The sequence below is a fragment of the Taurulus bubalis genome, assembly GCF_910589615.1.
Source record: "Taurulus bubalis genome assembly, chromosome: 13".
In the NCBI taxonomy this organism is placed as follows: domain Eukaryota; kingdom Metazoa; phylum Chordata; class Actinopteri; order Perciformes; family Cottidae; genus Taurulus; species Taurulus bubalis.
Genome location: NC_136601.1, coordinates 20625170 through 20639667, shown reverse-complemented (window position 1 = coordinate 20639667; position 14498 = coordinate 20625170). Strand labels below are relative to the sequence as shown.

Sequence of the window (14498 nt, the reverse complement as noted above, 5' to 3'; positions counted from 1 at the left end):
CTGAGAGATACGAGGTGAACCAGGAGAGGGCAGTGCCAGTTATACCAAGGGAGTGCTGGAGACGTGAGAGGAGGATGGAGTGGTTGATAGTGTCGAAGGCGGCACTGAGGTCAAGAAGGATGAGGATGGTGAGGAAGCCAGAGTCCGCAGAGAGAAGTATATCGTTTGTGATTTTCAGTAGGGCGGGTTCTGTGCTGTGTTTTGAACGGAAGCCGGATTGGAAGGGTTCGTAGAGATTGTTGAGATTGAGGTGGGACTTCAGTTGTGATGCAACAGCTCTCTCAAGGACTTTGGACAGGTCGGGAAGGTTAGAGATGGGCCGGTAGTTATTGGGGACGTCAGGGTCAAGACCAGGTTTTTTCAACACAGGGGTGACAGCAGCAAGCTTTAGTGGGGAGGGTATGAGACCAGAGGACAGTGAGGAGTTGATGATGTTTGTGATGAGAAGGGAGAGTGAGGGGAGGCAGGCCTTGACTAAGGAAGAGGGGAGGGGGTCGAGGGTACAGATGGAGGTCTTCATGCTGGAGACTATGGAGGAGAGGTCCATTTCAGTGATTGAACTGAAGGATGAGAGTGAGTGGCTTGGAACTAGGGGAGAGTCATGTTGAGGGCTGGGGGGTGAGGTAGTGAAGGGGGAGGAGGCAGCCAGCTGGTTGAGTTACATGAGCTACATTTGCTGGTGGTGAAGGAGGAGGAGATAGTGTCCATGGGCTTGAGGAGTTTGTTGATGGTGGAGAAAAGCGTTTTGGGGTTGTTGGAGCCAGATTGGATGATGGAGGAGTAGTGAGAGGAGCGGACAGCGTTGAGGGCATCTTTATATTGTTGTTGGTGGAGTTTGAAGGCATCAAGGTGAACCGTGAGTCCAGTTTTCTTTGTAAGACGCTCCAGTTGACGGCCATGCACTTTGAGGTGGCGAAGTTGGTCAGTGTACCAGGGGGCGGAGTGAGTGAAGGAGACGAGTTTGGATTTTTTGGGGGCGATGAGGTCAAGACAGGAGGAGAGTGCATCATTATAGTGATTGACCAGAGCAGTGGGGGAGACAGTCGAAATAGGGGCAGAGGCAGAAACAATGGCAGCCAAGGAGCAGGAGAGCAAGTGGAGGTTGATGGACTTGATCTTCCGGAATGTTATGGTGCGGCTCTGCGTAACATGGGGGATGGGGATGTCTATGTCCAGGGTGATAGCCAGGTGGTCAGAGATGGTGAGGTCGATGCTGGTTAGAATTACTCGTGGCAGACCAGGTCAAGTGTGTGTCCTTTTTTGTGGGTGGGAAAGTCAACATGTTGGGTGATGTTGAAGTAGTTGAAGATGTCCAGAAGTTCTGAAGAGTTTGTGGAGTCAGGAGAGTCAACGTGTATGTTAAAGTCACTGAGTAGCAAAATGGATGGAGAGATGGCGCAGAGTTGTGTGAGGAATTCAGACAGATCAGAGGGGAAGGCAGGGTTTGTAGGGCTTTGTAGGGCTCGAGGCGGTGACAACCCGTCAGTGTATACTCGCACCTGTACAACGACACGAGACAATGAGCTACATGTACTTCAATTACTTAAAACACGTTTTGTGGCGTTTTCGTGGTTAGAAGTTGGCAGCACGCTCCATAGGTCGAGCGCTTTCCCCCCCTACACACACACACGCGAGCGCGCGCGCGCAACAGGGCGGGGCTAACCCCAGAGGGCATTCGATTTGCCCGCCGCGCTCGCGCGTCATTACGTACACCGCCGCGCGGCAGCGATATACAGTAGAGCCTCAGCCCGGAAAAGGACAGGAGCCTCGTAGCAACGCAGCTAGCCACCTCCATGTGTGTGTTGTCACACGGCTGAAGAGTCCGCGAAACCCACCTCGGAGAACGTGTTCCTCCACGGTAGACTACTACAACCTAACGGCGGGGCCCGACGCGGATATGGCGACTTCCAGCCCGTGTGTTGTGGTAAGTCCCCCCCAAAAAGCAGAATAAAATGGGATAGAAGGTGGTCCAGTAGGGTACCACCACGACACAGGAATGAAGAACACGCTGTACACGTTGGCGAAAGACTTGCCACCGACCTGATCGTTACTCGTTAACTACCCATCTATCCCTCACCTTGGCAACACGTTTCTAGTGTACGCTAATTAACGGTTTCCTACGTCTCGGTCAGCGTGGCCTGCGGCGGTGGTGACTTAACGAGCACGCGCTCTGCACGTCTGGCGTCCGTGACGCACGGCACGCTTTTGGACGGCACATCCCAAAAAATGTTTTGTATCTGACAGCAGAATATTTATTTTCTTTTGGTATATTACACGGTTGTACAAAACGGGAACAATAAAGCCAGAAAACGCACGAGCTGCACGCAAGGGGGCGTGTCTACAGTTATGTAATATAACTTCCTGTACAAAATATGAATTATTCACTGCATTAGTAAATATTGAAAAACCCCAAAAAGGCAAACACAACTCACAGTTTCGTGTCTTAAAGCTAAAATAGGTGTGACATTGATGGTGCTCATCTGGAAAAGAGCTGTTTGGTTGTGCACAGTGGTTTTGTTGCTGGAAAGAAACTGGAGATATGTGTCATTTCAGTTTGAGTCAGAGCACAAGCTCCCTGTGAGGTCCGTGTGCAATTGTGCAATACATATACTTCCATAAAGTTGACCAGCCACAAAAACCTTTTATCAGAATTGTATACTAAGTAAGCAATGTTCTCTGCTCTCCAGGAAACTTCCTGCATTTAGAGTGCTACTGTCATGGTGGCAGATCCACTTGCTGACACTGTAATGAAGCATTTTCCTGAAGCGGCATCAAAAGGACGGGGAAGATCCTGAATCCTGTGTTACATTTGAAAGGAAATAAGTGACCAAACATGGACTTTGCTTGCATGAAGCTATGAGGCCCCTTCTATTGACCTCCGATTAGTTTATCAGGTCGTTTTTTTTCTGTTTCACTCAATAACAGATGGCATGTGAAGAGATAGCAAGCCCGCGTTCTTCGGCTCATATTTCCACAAGGACATCTGCTCGGTATCGACCATTGTTTTTTTGTTGATAGGGTGCAGCCCAAACAGATGCTTTGCTCTAATTAAACCATGTGTGATCTGAGGACGGACGCTTTGCGTTTAGTAAAGCACTGACGATTTGTCGACTTGGGAGAATCCCAAACTGCTCTGGCATGAACGCTGTGAGCACGCTCCTGGTCACTCCCATCGTTCCCATAGCGCCTCGAGCTCTGCACCAGCTTCCCAGATGTCACATGATACCAGTTATGTCGTCTGGGTTCATGTGGCATGCAGTTTGAGAATCTCTGGTTAGTATTTACCACCACTGACAACTTTCTGTTGCTCGCTAAGCTGAACAGAATCGAGCATTGTTCTCGGAGTGTGTGTTTTGTGGCAAGAAAAAAAACGTAAAGGTAGTGAAATGTATGAAGAGGGAGTCTGTGGGAAAGTAAGACCACCCTTGACCTCATCCCCTTCCTCCCCCTGTATCAGATGAGTGTGTTTTCAGTGTTAGGTAATAACCCTGAGATATTCTTTTAACCCCTTTGTGTCCTATTTTATTTCAGATCAGTGATGAGGAGCAGGGGTATGACCTGGACCTGTTCTGCATACCAAGGCACTATGCCACCGACCTAGACCGGGTCTACATCCCGCATGGACTCATCTTGGACAGGTGGGTTGCCACGTTTTTAGCAGCTTGTAAAGTAGCATGACATTATATAAATACAGTGATACGGCGTTAGATTTTTTTAGATGTATTTTGACGTAATGTGACATAAGTGTTGTCTTCCCCTGGTTGTAAACACTGCATTACAGTAAAATGATTCACACTGTTCTAGCTGTTCACACTGTTCTAGCTGTTCTAGCTGTTCTATTATTTGCCTTTACCCACTTGGTCAATATATCCAAATTACAGATGATTATTTATGATTCTTTCGTGAAGGCACCAATTATATGGCGGTTTGTAGTAAAAAAAAAAGGCGTGGTGGGTTGTCTGAAAGATTTGTTGACATCCCGCTTGACAATAAACCATTCATATTTTAAGTAATCATATTTTTCCAGTGGCTTGAAAGTATCCTCTTAATTGCCAAGTAGTTTGCACTGCAGTGGAAGTCTTAATTGTCATACTTGAGAGTGCTTCAGAAATGAAAGCTAAGTCTGCTGACAAACTAAAAGGAATGAGGAACTACTGCTGACTGTGGCAGAAAACTGAGCCTCTTTCTCTCTCTCTCTCTCTCTCTCGCTCGACCCCAGGACCGAGAGACTGGCCAGAGAGATCATGAAGGAAATGGGGGGGCACCACATCGTGGCCCTCTGTGTGCTCAAAGGAGGCTACAAGTTCTTTGCAGACCTTCTCGACTACATCAAGGCCCTGAACAGGAACAGTGACCGCTCCATCCCAATGACAGTGGACTTCATCCGCCTCAAGAGCTACTGCGTAAATATATCAGTTTTTCCTCTTTGTATTTGTTGATGTGATGTTAAAGTAAACAAACATACAAGTTTGAATTTTTAAAAGGTACCCCGTGGAGTTTTTGGCCACTAGTAGCACCATTCCCCATTTCCCAGATATCTGGAATAAGAACACAAGGATGCACATCCACAAAGGCGGTTCAGTACACACAGTTTGACACTATTAGTCATCAGAAGTTGCTGGCGCTAAGAAGTGTCGCAATGTGCCAGCAAAGACAGGAAGACGAAGACTTCAATTTAGAAACCATGAATGTAAACGATGCAAGATTTAAAATGACTTTGCCCTGCCGCTTTAGTAGACTAGCAGCAGGACCAGAGTCTGAGGCCCACATAGGAGACAGGAAGTGTATATATCGGTTCACACCATTGGCTCAGCTTGTCATGCGTCATCTTTTGTTTAAGAGCATCTCTGTGCTTGGTTACAATAACCAGGTTCCTCTCCAAATATAGCACAAATATGAACGAAGTTCCAGACAATCAGTGATTAAACCACTGCGGAGGAAGACTGCGATGAGATGGCGTAAATGGGAACAGCTTTGAATGGTAAACGGTGGGAAACAATGTAGAAAACATTCTTAGTTTGAGGAGGAGGACTCTCCTCACTGGTCTAAACAGATCCGATGTTCTGCGTTTCAATATTTTTAATTTCTTCAGTGGAGTAGAAGCCTGAGGGACAGATGAGTCACACACTTCCTATCTGTTTCCATCGCACTTTGTCACATTTTGTTTTCAGTAATACGCCAACTTTTCCACCTCTGCCAAACTGAAACACTTCTTCCACTCAAAATGTGCATTAAACAGGCCTTTTATTAAAAAAACATCTCCTAGTGACATACAAAATGGGTTTTGATGAGAAACACTAAATATACATTTCTACATTTTAATGCATAACATAATATATAATATGCAATAAAGTAAGCTTTCTTTCTTTTCTTCCAACCATCATGTTGTCCAGTTTGTACTTGATACACTTCCTGCACCACTACAATAAATAACATGAAGTCTCACATGTCCACTTCATTCTTATCCTTCCAGAACGACCAGTCGACTGGAGAAATCAAAGTGATCGGTGGAGATGATCTGTCCACATTGACCGGCAAGGTAAGAAATATGGTCCTGACTAAAAACATTGTGATCAATATTTGTAATAATAATAATTCTAACTTTAAATTAACTTATTAACTCATCATGGAATATGTTGCAGAATGTTTTAAAGCTCAGGGAACTAATATCACTGACTGCTTTTAAATCTCGAATGAAAGAAATAGAGGCAGGTTCCCAAAAATGTAAATGTTTCTTAAATTAACTCTACGTCACTGTTTCTTAGCTCTTAGCTTTTAGTTTCTTTTAACTTGTCTTGTGACGTGTTTTCTGTCTATAACTATGTGTTTTTTAAACTGCTGCCTGTCTTGGCCAGGTCTCCCTCGAAAAAGTGATTTTTAATCTCAATGGGACTTCCTAGTTAAATAAAGGTTAAATAAAATAAAACTTCAAATGAGAAACACATGTTCACTATTTTCAACATGAACAGACATTTTAAATGACCTGCTGATTATATGGTGATTGATAATAATAATCATGTAATGATTTAGAGATTCATGTCACATTCCTCATTCCTCTGAAATATCTCCTGTTTCTCACCAACGTGATCGTTCTTCTCTCTTTACACAGAACGTCTTGATTGTGGAGGTACGTACCAATGTTTGTCTTCAGTAAAGTGGACGGCTATTATATTATTATAATAAAATAGGGGAAGTTCTTTGAATAGAAATTCAAAGAACTTCCCCTATTTTAATATTCTCTCGTGCTGTGTTTCAAGGACATTATCGACACGGGGAAGACAATGAAGACGTTATTGGAACTCCTCAAACAGTACAAACCCAAAATGGTTAAAGTAGCGAGGTAATTTAATCACACATATATGTTTCATAACAGATTGTGGTGGTTTTCTCTGAACGAGCCGCCTCAGACTGTTTCTTGTAGTAGCGATTAGTGTTATGATTGATGATGAGTTTTGTTTCTGTCCCCAGTCTGTTGGTGAAGAGAACACCAAGAAGCGTTGGCTACCGACCCGACTGTGAGTTCCAGACAAATTAATGTCTTTAGACCGTTTGTGAAGTATAGTTAGTGTGTGTATGTGGTTTTTATATATATATATATATATATATATATATATATATATATAGTATTTTATATATAAGTATATATATATATATATATATATATATATATATATATATATATATATATATATATATATATATATATATATATATATATATATATATAGTATTTTATATATAAGTATATAGTATATGTATTGCATGTGTGATTTTTGAATGAGGCTTTGCATACCTTCATTTCAGTGTTGTGAGTTCACCGCTACAAAGACAAGTAGCTGATTCATTCGCCCGTTTGTTTCAGATGTAGGATTCGAGGTTCCTGACAAATTTGTGGTGGGATACGCACTAGACTACAACGAGTACTTTAGAGATCTGAACGTAAGTACTTGAGATGGATGAAGGAACCCAATGAGTAAAGTAGCTGAAGTATTCATGCCGGTTCGAGTCTGTACAAAGAGTTTATGCCTGTGTGTTAATGCAATCACACTCATTGATTCTTTTCTGTTTCAGCATATCTGCGTCATTAGTGAATCAGGGAAGGAGAAGTACAAGGCATGAAGAGCACGTCGTAATGATTTTTAACACATGGTTGTACCTCTCCCCTTTTGGCTGTCCATAGGATATTTTATCGCTGCACATTTGTGTCATAAAAACACTCTGCCTGCTCAGGGTCCCTGAGGACACACTGCTGGAGTGATCCCTCTGTTTTAGCAAACACACACACACACACACACACACACACACACACACACACACACACACACACACACACACACACACACACACACACACACACACACACACACACTAGATTCAACCTTTTGAGAAAATGGATTGCCTTCGATGGAACCACAGCATGGAGCCGAGCCAAGCCTGAAATTAGTACAGTACTTCTATGCCCCCCACACTGATTTATAATTTTTTTTAAAGCAATGATATTTATTCAGAGCGCTGCTAGCTTTAAGGACAATATCACAATTGTTGTGCCACATTGATTTGAAAACCTCTTTATTGTAATTCTACTTTTCACTATGAACTATTAATGGCTGTGATTTTAATTTTTTACATTTTCTTGACATATGTATGTGTATTTTGGGACAAATATTTCTGTGCTACTTTGGCGTGTAAGATCTCCTTAAGGTAGACAGTGTTGCAAAGCAAGGCAAATGTTGGCTGCTGTCCCTAATTAGACATAGACGATATGATGAAGATGAATAATCCTCTTATTTATGAGTATTAGTATCAACTTTGTCTTTTATGTTCCACAAAGAAATTGGATGTGTGAATGCCTTGTTCACACAGTTCTCACTTATGCTGGAAAATATGTATAGTGAGCAGATGTGTAAATGTTCAAGTGATACCAAGACTGAAGTTTTCAATCATATTACAAATAGTTAATCTTTATTTACCTGTCATTGAATCCGAAACAATTTGAATATCTGTTTTTGTTTTTACATTTCTACTATATAAAACACGCTCATTTAATGATGCCATCACTGTAAACCAGTGTCAACTGGATTTTGCAATACCAGCCATTAAATGTCCACACACATCCTGACTTCTCGATTTCAGTCCATGCTCTGTATGAAATATAACACCAAATACTTGGCACATTGAAATAATTTGTGGCCAATCGATATATAGGAAGTACTGATGAATGCAGTGGGGATGCAGAAAAGATAAATGACTTTCCCCCACAAAAAATATTTAGTGATTGCGTGTTTTGACATTTCTAAGAGCTAATGGAACTTCAGACTTTCTAGGATCAAAAGGTTGACTAAATATATACCTTCTGAACGCCATTTTACTTTTTGAACAAGTGGAGATTACAAAGTGTAGTTTTCTCCCCTGCTTTTCATGTAAAATGTATTTGTTTGACTATTTTATACTGAATATCAAGAAATCTTAAATAGAGAACTTTTTTTAATGACCATCTTATTTATGTTATCAATGAAGTGAGTTTGTCAGTTCAGACTCTATACTGTTAATAGTCTGTAAAGTTAATGGGGAAAAACATACATTTTGAAAAAACTTCAGCATAAAGGTATTTGAGTCGGATTGTCAACACGAACATGTAACGTAGCATTGTGCTACTCAGGTGGAGTGTAAAAGGCCTTCTCGAATGATGCAGTTCGCCACATCCCGCCCGAGCATGCTGGGAAATGGGGCCTTTTCATTGGCCAGGACCGCTAACGTGAAAAGGGGCGTGCACTTCGCTGCTAATAGCTACGGCTAACCTGACCTAGCTCCTGTGTGATCATCCTGGACCTGGTTTCTGGTTGGCGGCGCCCTGCAGAAACGAAAACATGCTCTTGTAGAGCAATAACTATTTGCAATATACGCGGTGTAGTTTGCTCCTGTGAGCCCTAGAAGCCATCGGGCTGGAACATTTAGTTTAGTGCAATGTTGCTGTGGACATGATGACTATCGGCGTTATTGCTAACGTGGCTAGTTAGCCTAGCCGGCTAGGTAGCTGGGCCGTTAGCTGTGGATGAAACACGGCAGCGGGAAGCGGAGCTAGTTCACGTTAGCTGGCTTGGTGGACTCGCGTTATGATAATCACTTTCCTCCCGCGTCGTCAGACCAACGCTAACGTCGCCCACGTTAGACCCGAGGCAAATAATCGCTTTACACTTAGTCAGTTTTGGCTATCGGACGCGCATTTATCGCGCTAACGTACTAGTTTATCACAGCAGCGCCTCCTCTCCTCGCAGCAGCAGCAGAGTAGCAGGTCGGTAGCTTGCTGGCAGTCACCGGTCATTGTGCGCCATGTAGCCGTGGCGTGCTAACCACTCAGCTTGAGACTGGTCGTAACGTTTCATGCAACGTTTGAGCAGACCAGTTGTGGCTGATCTCGCGGAGTCGTGGTATGAAGGATGATGCAGAGACCGTTGTTGTGAGTAATAGACGGGCTTAGTTCGCGTTCAACACAGGAGTCGTAGACGACGGGGCCTCGTAGATTGCAGCGAGTTGACGACATTTCGTCTGATTTGATGATTGTTTTTCAAAACATGTAAAGTTGGCAAAGTTTGAAGAGCAACAATGTGACGCCACTGAGCTGGTTAGCCATTTTGAGTTCACGAATCGGTTGTAGGCATCGTTGGCCAGCAAAATGAACAAGGATCACGGAGGGTTGCCACAAGAAAAGATGGAACTGGATCTGGAAATCCCATCTTCTCTAGCTCAGACCGAGGGACTCTTGAGACGATCCAACAGTGCACCAATGATAAATGGCTTAAGGTTTCTACAACATTACTGCACAATATATTTCAGTGGATTTGTTTGTCCTTTTTTTGTTTTCTCCACACACAATGAAGCAACTACATCTCTTGCTCAGAAGACACATGGTTGGTCTGTTTGTTTGTCATTCCAGTGATAACTCCCAAGTGTTCCAGAGAGAGGTCCTGCGTAGCCGGAGAAATAGCACTACAGTTGTCAACAGGCCAAACATGGTACAGACTTTTATCAAACACATGGTCACCCAAGTAATGTGTGTGTGTCTGAAGTATTCTCCATTGAATGTTCTCTTCTCCACGCGCCTCCTCCTCCACAGGTCCCATCCTCACCTGTTCGCGTTCCCAGCACCAGGCTTCATCAGATAAAACAAGTAAGAGAGGGAAGCGTTATCTTCGACCTGTTTTTGGAAATGTTTGAGGCTTAAAGGGAGCATGTGAGACCACCGTCTCCCTCTCAAGCCATAGGGCGTGATGGTTGTCTTAAAAAACATGCAAGAGCAACACGTTCTGGAGTCCACAGGGCCGTCGATCTTATAGTTGATCATTTGGTAGTATCGGACTCCAACAGATAAAATGGTTGCTCTGATGTGGCTGAACTAGAGATAAAGTTTGTACCTTGAGGCAGACTTAGGCCTCACTGCAATGGCGTGAGATAGTAAATGTAAGAACTAGACATTGTTCTATCTGTTTGAGGAATATATGTAATTCTGAAAAGCTAAGATTTGTTAAATCAAGGCTGTGTCGCAATTAATCTCTCCCCTATGTGTGCTCTTGCAGGAGGAGGGTGTTGATGTGATGAACAGAGAAACGGCTCATGAGCGGTAAGCGGTGTAGTTATGAATGCAGTTGGTGGAGAAAGAAGAAAAGAAACATTCAGATTTGCATCAACTCGTTCCCGTTTTTTTGTTTTCACACAGGGAGATTCAAGCCGCCATGCAAATGAGCCAGTCCTGGGAAGAAAGTCTCAGTCTGGTAAATATTAACTCGTCCTTACATCTGGTCCAACAGTGTTGTTGATGTATTCTGTTGTTTTGAAAACCTTGAAAATCACCTTCCCTCTGCATGTTTTTGGCCTCGAGCCATATTGTTGGCCCCTCCATCACAGTGGAGAGTGGACAAGTACACACATGCTAGATTAACAGTGAAAACTGTGGAGTTAACAGGGCCACCAGTCTTTCAAGGTCAGGCTGAGTTGGTAGTATAATACTCCGACACTCGTTGAATGCGTTTCTTGTCCTCACTATGTCGTGCTGCAGAGATGTAAAAGTCGTCACACACGCCAACCTGTGGGATTCTTGTGTGTCCTCAGAGCGACAATGATTTGGAGAAGTCGGCGTCTTCGTCTCCGAAGCGCATCGACTTTGTTCCCGTGTCGCCCGCGCCGTCTCCAACCAGAGGGATCGCAAAAAAGGTACGTCTGACCTCGGTATGCTTGCATGCACATAACCTGATTAAGACCGCGAACGACCACATGAAGGATGTGGTTGTAGCATTTTCATGGTTTGCGGTCACTTGATTCTCCTAACGACTTGCAATCAGAGGGATGAATGGAAGCCTGTGTGGCAGCCTGCAAGAAGCAATTTATTGACAGCCGAAAAACCAAAATATTTGTTGCTTTCGTGCAAGCTGCACCAGTGTTTGTATAGAGCAACACTTTGTTGCAATCGATCCATTCGCTTTTTTTGCTACATTTTGTTTTTTTAATAGAAGTTAATCAAAAGGTTTTCCTTTTTGGGATATACTCATAGAATAAGAACAATAATAAGAGTATTTTCTCAATTAATTTCTTGCAAGCAGCAGTGTTTCTCTCCGTCACTACAAATCCTTGTGAGCAGCAACGGGCTGACACCGAGCCCGGTACCGAGCCCAACGCGGCGCTTCAGGTGAGCAACACGTCCTAACTGTACTGGTGTTACTTTGGTAAAAGTCTCGTTGTAGCTGCTGCTGGGGGCTGAATTTCTAAATATACTGGTTTGTCACATTGTGTGTTTATTCTGTGCTCCTTAGCCGACGGAGTCAAAGCCCAATCAACTGCATCCGAGCCAGCATACTCGGGCCAATGAAGCGCAAAGGTACGGTACCAAACAAGCCGTTACAGGATGCTTCAGGAATGTTTTCCCTTTTATCATTTGAAAGCATGTGACCTGTTGTTGATTCAAGGAATTGTAATTCAGCATTCTTGCTATGCAGAGTCACTACAGTATTACAGCCGACTCTGAAGACAAGTAAGAAAGGGAAGCGTTGTCTTTGGCACGCTTTTGGAAATGTTTGATGCTTAAAGGGAGCATGTGAGACCACCGTCTCCCTCTCAAGCCATAGGGCGTGATGGTTGTCTTAAAAAACATGCAAGAGCAACACGTTCTGGAGTCCACAGGGCCGTCGATCTTATAGTTGATCATTTGGTAGTATTGGACTCCAACAGATAAAATGGTTGCTCTGATGTGGCCGAACTAGATTTCCATAACTGAAATAAGAGATGAGATAAAGTTTGTACCTTGAGGCAGACTTAGGCCTCACTGCGATGGTAAATGTAAAACTAGACATTGTTCTGTTTGTTATTCTGAAAAGCTAAGATGACTTTTAAATTCAAGGCAGTGTTACCGTGATCACATTCAGTGTCTTTTTTTCCTATTCAACTATTGGAGACTTTAGTGGCTTTCTGGTAATTAACTGATATCTGTAACGTATACTATCTGAGATTTTAATTTTGTCTGGGTGTTTTGGAGCAAATGTTCTAAGTGTCAGAGTTCCTTTTCCTGTGCAGGTGAGATGGAGACGGAGAGTCAGCCCAAGAGGCTCTTCCAGGGCACCACCACCATGCTCTCCTCTGACGTCTCCAACCTGTCGGAGCTAAGTTCCTGGTAAGACTTTGTGGATTGGAGAGTGGAGTGTGTTGCAGTATGCATTTTATTTGGTTTCATTCAATTTCAAAACAGTTACAGTAATGGAATCAAAAGTGAGGTTTTCCTCAGCTCCCCTCACGCAGTGAAAGTATTTACGCCTGCAGTGTTACTGAGCGTTCCCTTTTCCCCCTTTCAGCCACTCTCCAGATTTGCTGGATGGCAGCCTCAGCAGCGTCGGATCCTCCTCTGACTCGCCAGGCAAAATGGAGGGAGTGTCTCCTTCCTCGTCCAGCAATTCGCCCTTCACGTCCCTCCAGGATCTGTCCCCAAAGTGAGCGCGGCTTAGCGAGACCCTACCATCTCACCATCGTCTAGATTTAGTGGACATTTCCCATGTTTGTGTCCGAGCGGCTGTTTTCATGGCTCCATTTTGGAGGGTCGAGGTGTGTGTGTTTTTTTTTTTTAATTTTTTTTTTTTATTAAAGATTTAAGGGAACGAAAGCCATGGATGAGTTTGAGTGTGGAAGACGTAAGCCTAGCGTTAGTAGGAATGACTGAAGACACTGAGCACCAGCTGCTAGTAGAGGATCTTGGATTGGTGCTCGGTTTCATAGTGATAGTGTTCATAAGTGGCTCTGCTTTTGTCAGACCAGTTCATCTCACTGGAGAGAGAGACAGACATTGAGCAATAGACATAACAGACAAAAAGACAATTTGGATGTGTACATTTCCCCTCTTTTTGTGTCGGAAAACTTGGTCCACAGGCGTTTTTTTGTATGTACACAGTCTGCAGATTTTGTAAGAAAAAATATTTAACTTATTGTTTTCCTGCTCTGTTTGTAATTATGTACATATTAACTGTGTCAGATGTCGTACTTAGTTTAAAGTTTGTGAGGTGGATGTGCACACAGCAGATGTTTTCTTTGTAAAGGAACAAACTACTTTGGGGGATTTCCTTACTGTTTAACTGTAAGAAGTTGTTTTCAGCAGAGTTTTCTTCATATTTTTACAATATGGGCGATTAATTGTGGGGATTGTTTTTGTCAGTTTGACTTCCATAACCCTTTCCTCATGACTTGCTGCAAGGTTTAATTGCCTAGTATGAGCGACTCATGCAACTGCAGTTGAACGTGGATGAAAAAAAAGATGGTCGTCACTGTTGTGCTCTGAACACTAAAGGTTCCTCTATCCTGTGTTTTTGTCAGGAGGTTTTTGTAGATAAGCAGAATATAGAAATTATTTTCTTTCTACCGGGGGAATGTTCTTATTTATGGAAGAAGAAAAAAAGAAGTTTATTATAAGAATCGGTCAGCGAGAGTTTTCTAACCATTTGTTGTCGTTTACAGCTAATCAGCACAAACAAAATGGCACCGTCACATTGTGAGTTAGGAGACTGCTGTGGTTACTTTTACTCAAATAGCTTTTTGCACAGGATACACAACCCTGTGACGTTTCAGCCCGTGTGTACTGTGTAAGCAGGGCAGAAGTGAAACTTGACTTTGTCGTACAACATGATCCAAGAATGCAGTAAAGCCTGTACTGCAATTTTTTTTATTTTTGCACCCAACTTTGCTTCAAACTGTCACGGCCCCAATGTCATATTCCCTGTGTAACTTAAATATATGAATCATTTCATGGCTGTGTAGCCGTCGATGTAAAGAGAGAGTGCGCCCTTTTAACTTAAAGAAAAGTGTTTCTGCTGTTTTTTAACGGAGTGTCTTTTTCCTTAATGCAAGCTGGACAAATACGGTCAGCCTGCCCTGCTGTCGAGATGATATTTTATATTTTTCTGTCATCCTATGAAGTGTTTGGGGCATGAATTCAGTAAATCAAATCATATACTGTGTGACTGCAATGG

The 14498-nt window shown here is 43.1% G+C and overlaps 2 protein-coding genes across 2 annotated transcripts; both read left to right on the top strand.

Moving 5' to 3' along the window:
* The first annotated feature begins 1872 nt into the window (after positions 1-1872).
* hprt1 (hypoxanthine phosphoribosyltransferase 1) lies at positions 1873-8113 on the top strand. The gene is made up of 9 exons (XM_079229003.1): positions 1873-1924; positions 3532-3638; positions 4220-4403; positions 5474-5539; positions 6110-6127; positions 6258-6340; positions 6469-6515; positions 6863-6939; positions 7072-8113. Exons 1-9 carry the CDS (start codon positions 1898-1900, stop codon positions 7117-7119), a joined length of 657 nt encoding a protein of 218 aa, XP_079085129.1. The 5' UTR covers positions 1873-1897; the 3' UTR covers positions 7120-8113.
* Positions 8114-9718: 1605 nt separating this feature from the next.
* Positions 9719-13095, top strand: pabir2 (PABIR family member 2). Its single transcript, XM_079228751.1, has 10 exons — positions 9719-9801; positions 9935-10013; positions 10115-10168; positions 10575-10618; positions 10715-10769; positions 11107-11208; positions 11598-11680; positions 11805-11869; positions 12562-12658; positions 12837-13095. The coding sequence occupies exons 1-10, from the start codon at positions 9785-9787 to the stop codon at positions 12973-12975; spliced, it is 735 nt and encodes a 244-aa protein (XP_079084877.1). The 5' UTR covers positions 9719-9784; the 3' UTR covers positions 12976-13095.
* Positions 13096-14498: the final 1403 nt, after the last annotated feature.

Coding starts and splice junctions, on each gene's coding strand:
- pabir2 (XM_079228751.1), top strand. Junction 10,169..10,574: donor GGCTTCATCAGATAAAACAA/GTAAGAGAGGGA, acceptor GTGCTCTTGCAG/GAGGAGGGTGTTGATGTGAT. Junction 10,619..10,714: donor AGAGAAACGGCTCATGAGCG/GTAAGCGGTGTA, acceptor GTTTTCACACAG/GGAGATTCAAGCCGCCATGC.
- hprt1 (XM_079229003.1), top strand. CDS start 1,898: ATGGCGACTTCCAGCCCGTGTGTTGTG. Junction 3,639..4,219: donor CATGGACTCATCTTGGACAG/GTGGGTTGCCAC, acceptor GCTCGACCCCAG/GACCGAGAGACTGGCCAGAG. Junction 6,341..6,468: donor AAAATGGTTAAAGTAGCGAG/GTAATTTAATCA, acceptor TTCTGTCCCCAG/TCTGTTGGTGAAGAGAACAC.